Genomic DNA, 6,467 nt, shown 5'->3' with positions numbered 1-6,467 from the left:
TGCCCAAAATAATCCTTTCAAGAAGACAATAGCAATAGTTAGAACCTACATGAAGCTCTATTGGAAAAATTTGTAGAAAATAGAAAACACACACACACACACACACACACACACAAAAAGAGAAACCACAACAACAAAAAAAAAAACAGAGAGATGAGCACCTATGCCTCTTGCCCAAAATAATCTCTACAAGACGACAACAGGACTTAGAACCAATATCAAACTCCAATTCCTAAATAACAGAAAAGAGAAATGAGATATATATATATGAATGAGCACATATGCCTCTTGCCTAAAATAATATGTATAAGAAAGTATCATAAAGAATTAGAATCGACATCAAATCCTACTAAAAAACAACAAAACAGAGAAATCATAGAGAGAGATGGGCACCTATGTTTTGCCCAAATTCTACAGCTATATGGAGAGGAAATTGTAGAGGGAAGTGGAAGGATTAAAACCCAATTCGCTCGTACTACAAAGCTTCAACAGCCACAAAAATTCATTGGAATGGAGAAGAGAAGGAAAGGAGTCCAATATTCAAGCTCTAGGTTAAACTAATTTTGTGGGAGGAAGAAAAAGTGAAATTGAAAAATGGACAAAAAAGGGGAGGGGGGAGTATGAGAATAGAGTAACTCAAAAATTGTGCACTATTCATTCCCCTTCCTTTTTTAATCCTCCACTACCCTTTTTTTAAAATTAAAAAGTAGAGATTTGGAGAGAGAAGATTCACCCTCCATCAATGTCAACATTCTACCTTCCAATTGGATAGTCCAAAAGGCCCACCTTTTAAACTATAATATTTGTAAGGGCCCAAAGAGAGTCCATTTTTTCTCTAGTGAATGAATGAGTTGCCATCTTACTTGTTCCATGTTGATGAGTTTAGTGACATACATAATGTGATAAAATAATATAATTGGTTTGGATAGCTAGAAGATTTTTGCAATCATTTAAGGATCGTGATCTATACCATTTGCTTAAGAAATTGTTGAATGAGTAGACAGATCAAAGTGAGAAATCGTCAAGCATGATGTTATCCATAGGGACTCTTCCAAGGGCAAGGCCCCTAATGGTGCTGATGAAGCTAACATGAAAGTATTACAAGAGATGCTAGGTCTTACAAAAGAAATACCCATAGTAGTAGCATTCAATTTAGACTTTAGTCCCTTGTAAATAAGTGTTCTAAGGCCATAAGCTCCATACATTAGCACATTGAGGAGGATGGAGGATATGTTACTTGTTCAACTATTAGCATATAAACTCGAGGGGTTCACTATATATAAACCCTCTAATCACGTGTGTTCAAGGCTTATTTAAAAATATCCATATCTATGGATTTTTTACACATCCCTTTTCTATCCAGTCTGTGAGTAACCCCTTTATATGTTATCCTTTTGTGTGGAAAAAACATGTAAAAATGGTATTGTTAAAATCCCCTATTTGGAACCTATGTGACATACACACATATTTCTGAGTGGTCCCCCCCAAACATATAAAGAAACCATAATTAAGCCACATACCAAAGTGAGCTTCTAAAGCAACTCCAATAGGCACATAATAAATTTATATTGATTTTACGAAGCCAAATAGGGAGGCTTTATGGATTTTGATGCTCATTGAATAGCATTAATGCCTTCATGTAATCTCAACTTTCCTGATTCAAGCCTAACATATATTGTTGTGTTGTTGCAATGTCTCATGTCCTTAAATGTTAGCATGATTCACTCTGTTTTCATAGCAATTCATGGAGAATTTGACACACCAAAGTGATATTTTGGCCCAAAGGCAATGGAGCTAATAGAGTCACTAAAAAAGAAACCTCTTAAAGGCCTTCAATGGAAAACAAAGTCATGCAGGTAATGAATGGCAAGCTTTTGGGGTCAATGTTGGAGATTATCTTGACAAAAGACATATCCATGAGAAGGTATGGACCGAATATGAATGTGTTAGAAAATGTCCTAGGCTAGTACTAGGGTAAATGGGCCAATAAAGTGATGCCCCCCCAAAAAAAACACATCCCACCCCAATTGAGTGGCAATTTTGTATTTTTTTTTTAAATGCTCTTTTAGTCACTTAACATTATGATATGAACTTTTAAAAATTATAGATGAGGTTAATGAAAGTCAAACAACCGAGCCATGTAAATATTTTTTTCATATCTTAAGATTACATATAAGATTACTACAAGTCAAACTATCGAGCCAAGTAAGTTTATTTCATATTTTAGGATTTTGTAAAACCTTAAAGAAGCGCATCCTTGAGTGTCACTCTATTGACCCACTCTTTTATAAACCCTTCATTTATAACCGGATCCAAAAAACATCAAAATGACTCGATATTTTTAATTTAAACTCTATATGATATGAACAGTTTAATTATTAAAAAACATTTAACAAACTCAGTTGGAAGAAAAAATTTACAATGGAAGACTGTTAAAAGACACTGTAATGACCCCTTTACGCTAAGCAGCAGTAGAGCAATTTAGAAGGAGCTAAACGACAAAATTGGACCGTGGTGTGACGGAAGCTGGGGAGGTGGAACTCGTCTACCAAGACGATCTGAAGCTCGGTCAGGACTCAGCAGTCAGCAGGCCGGCCGGGCTTGCTAGTGCTCGCCAAGGCGAACTTGAGAAGGTTCGGTCTGGAGATGCCACTGATCGTGGGCTGACTGGGCCGTGGCAAAGTCGACTCGCAGGCTTTTCTTCTGTAGTTTGACAAATTGCAATCAAAGACTTTACGTGGTGTGAGAATCGAAGGTCTTTCCTGATCAGACCTCGTCAGACAGGGAAATGCCGTCCCAACACTCGATATGATAAATGGCGGGGCGTATTCTTCTTGCATAAACATTACCAACCCGCCTGTCGTCTTACTATTAGCTTCTTTGCCTCCTCCTCCTCCTGCTGCTGCATAGGATACCATTGATGATGGCTTCCCACGTTCACCGCGTTATAATTACCTGTAGCCCTCGCAACTCTACTCCTGTCGCTTCCTTGATATTCTCGATCGCCCTCAGCATGCTCATCATACAGCACTGCGTAACCGGCACCTCGGTGGCCGCAGCTGCCTGCGTGGCGCAGGACCGGGCGGCTCTTCTGGCCGTCAAGGGGGCCGTGGCCAAGGACCCGTCTCAGAAGCTGGCGGCGTGGACGGCGTCCATGTCCGACTGCTGCTCCTGGGAGGGCGTCACCTGCGAGGCCAGCAGCGGCCGCGTGGTGCAGCTGGACCTCTCGGGGGGCAGGCTGCAGGGGGTGCTGTCGCCCCTGCTGGGCTCCCTGTCGGAGCTGCAGCTGCTCAAGCTGCAGGAGAACAGCTTCCAGGGTAGCATCCCTCCGTCTCTGGGCAAGCTCACCAAGCTCCAGCAGCTGTCGCTAGCCAACATGATGACCGACAGCGGCAGCGGGGGGGGCCTCACGGGAGCCATCCCGGAGTCCTTGGGGCAGCTCAGCGGCCTCCGGGAGCTCGACCTGTCCTACAACGCGCTCTCGGGTGGCATCCCGGAGTCCTTCGACCAGTTGACCAGCCTCCGGGTGCTCGACCTGTCCCACAACATGCTCAGCGGCCCGCTGCCCAGCGCCATCGGGGGCATGGCCAGCCTGCAGCACATCCGCATCGCCAACAACCTCATCAGCGGGTCCATCCCGCCCTCCTTCGGCCTCCTCTCCAACCTCTTCACCGCCGACCTGGCCCTCAACAACCTCTCGGGCGTGGTCCCGGCCGCCTTCACCACCAACCTCACCAACCTCTTCGTCCTGTACCTGGACCACAACGCAATCGGGGGCCTGCCCGAGGACATGAGCAACCTCCACAGCCTGCAGGTCGTGCGCCTGGACGGCAACCCGCTGGGCGACATCAGCAGCGCCTCGTCGGCGGCCATATCGGGCCTCTCCACCCTGCCCAAGCTCCGGGAGCTCCACCTCAGCTCCTGCGGCCTGTCGGGTCCCTTCCCGCAGTGGGTGGCCAACCTCAAGAAGCTTCAGGGAGCCGACGACAACTCCAACGAGGTCACTCCTCTCATCGACCTCTCACACAACGCCCTCACAGGCACCATCCCGCCCGAGCTCGGCTCCATCGCCAACCTGCAGAGCCTGAATCTCTCATACAACGCCCTAACGGGGGTCATCCCATCCGAGCTCGGCTCCCTCGCCAACCTGCAGAGCCTGGACCTCTCATACAACAACCTCTCCGGGGCCATCCCAGCCGAGCTCGGCTCCCACGCCAACCTGCAGAGCCTGGACCTCTCATACAACGCCCTAACGGGGGTCATCCCATCCGAGCTCGGCTCCCTCGCCAACCTGCAGAGCCTGGACCTCTCATACAACAACCTCTTCGGGGCCATCCCAGCCGAGCTCGGCTCCCACGCCAACCTGCAGAGCCTGGACCTCTCATACAACGCCCTAACGGGGGTCATCCCAGCCGAGCTCGGCTCCCTCGCCAACCTGCAGAGCCTGGACCTCTCCTACAACAACCTCTCCGGGGCCATCCCGACAGAGCTGGCCAATCTCGGTAACTCCCTCCGCTTCCTGTCGCTGCAGGACAACCAACTGTCCGGCAACATCCCTGTCGCCTTCGCGACGCACCTCCAAGGCCTGGCCTCCTTCAACGTCTCCGACAATCAGCTGGCCGGTCCCATCCCGCCGCAGCAGCCCTTCAACACCTTCCCTGTGTCCTCCTACCGCCCTGGCAATCCTGCCCTCTGCGGAACCCCGCTCCCCGCATGTACCAGGCGGCGCCTAATGCGCTAGCAGTATACAGCATAGTGTTAAAAGTACATCCTCCTTCGAAGTAAATCCATTATCCATTCTGCATTAATCCAGTACTGCACAAGATCGTGAGATGAAAGCCCATTGCCAAAACAAAACCACATCGGGCAAGATTCCATTGTCAAGCCTCTCTCTCCTAAAGCCATCCAAAAAAACAATCCCTATTAGGCCTAAAATTTGAAGGTTGCAACACCCTTCAAAGGGGGTTTTGCCCTTCTAGAGAGGGGTGATACATATATTACCCTTCAAAAGAAAGGTAAGAATTTTAGAAAAATAATTATATGCCCTTCCAAACTCTTTAAAAAGAAAAGGAGAGGTCTTCTAAGACCTTCTAAATGAAAAGTTGGGTAGCCCTTCAAATTTGAGGGCTGAGATTCCCTATGATAAAGTTGTAGAAATACTCTACCTTGTCTCAATATAACTTTCACACTTCCATTTTCTTAAACAAAAGACTCAAAACAAAATTTCAACTAGGCCATTAGCATTTAGTTTGTTAACGTGTCGAAAATGTCAAAATTTCACCTCTTTTTTTTTGTAATGCGTGGTCATATATTACCAAAAGAGTAAAAAGTGTTTACAAAATGTAAATATGCATCGAAGCCTCGGGCTTGAGAAGGTAACTTTTTCCCAAAATAGTCTATAGATCCAATGTTGGAACTTCAAAGGGTAAAGAACTGACAGTAGCTCTTGTTTAAGAAGCTGGGATAGACAAGCACCTAGTTTCCAATGTATTGGGTGTGGATTGCACATCATAAGATGTGGATAAAGAGGAAGCATGGGAATACATGTGGTCAGATGTGTTTTTGGATTATAACATTGTTTGAAGAGACATGCATTCCTACTTAACCAAAAAAATCTCAAGGTTACATCGCAAATTAGACCGAGTGATCTCCATTTAGCTTCATCAAAATTAGCTTGATCACCAAAGAAGGCAGCTGCCATCCCAAAGTTATCCTACCGGTTGGTAGCTCTCACCAACACCATATTAGAGATTTCAGGAATTTCTATAATATTAGAGATTTCAGGATTTCAGGAATTAATCGACTCTAAACCCCGCACACCCTGCGCAAAAATGCAACCCAAAGTAATCTCCCGCATTGTAAAATGTTGGTGGCTAAGTGCTTATTCCACGCGCATTAATAAACTCCAGCTCCGTGTCGTGTATGAAAGACCGTGGCTTGAAACTGCAAGTCCACACGGGAACACCCTTCACGGGAAAGGCAAAATGATAATGGATAATTTAGTGCAATTTTTTTTATTAATAACCCCCTCCCCTTCAGTCGTTGCACGGCGGGGGAGAGGGAGTGGAGAAGAGTGGGTATGGAGTAGGAGAGCACGGGGGGAGGAGGAGACATGCAAACTAACCACATGTGTGGCTATTCCCCCCCCTTAAAACCTATAAGAACCTCCCCCCCTTAAGCTTGAGGGGAAATGAGGGATCATGGGGACAGCGTCGTGCTGCCCGCCAGAGAAGCTACCGTCACCATATTGCCGTCACAGGCCGTTGCCGCCAGGCCGCTGCTGCCACGCCACCTCGACCATCATCATCGTCATCATCATAATCATTATCCTCATCATCATCTCCTCCATCATTTCTTTCTCTCTCCACGTCATTCTGTGGAACAAAAGCTTGGAAGCTTCTTTAGAAGCTTCTTTAGAAGCTTCTAAACAAGGCTTCCATAAGCCTTATTCATCCACACCTCTCGGG

General features: G+C 46.3%; 1 protein-coding gene across 1 annotated transcript; it reads left to right on the top strand.

Moving 5' to 3' along the window:
* The first annotated feature begins 2,922 nt into the window (after positions 1-2,922).
* On the top strand, positions 2,923-4,741 carry LOC148026411 (uncharacterized). The gene has a single exon (XM_087690295.1). The coding sequence runs from the start codon at positions 2,924-2,926 to the stop codon at positions 4,739-4,741; it is 1,818 nt and encodes a 605-aa protein (XP_087546421.1). The 5' UTR covers position 2,923.
* The last annotated feature ends 1,726 nt before the right edge of the window (positions 4,742-6,467 follow it).

This window comes from Lygodium microphyllum, chromosome 13 (assembly GCF_053477565.2).
Source record: "Lygodium microphyllum isolate KBCC chromosome 13, Lygodium_microphyllum_v1.1.10, whole genome shotgun sequence".
Taxonomy (NCBI): Eukaryota; Viridiplantae; Streptophyta; class Polypodiopsida; order Schizaeales; family Lygodiaceae; genus Lygodium; species Lygodium microphyllum.
The sequence above is the reverse complement of the archived record's forward strand: the minus strand, read 5'-3'. Positions and strand labels throughout refer to the sequence as shown.

Excerpts from the sequence above, each read along its gene's own strand:
- LOC148026411 (XM_087690295.1), top strand. The coding sequence starts at position 2,924 with ATGGCTTCCCACGTTCACCGCGTTATAATTACCTGTAGCCCTCGCAAC.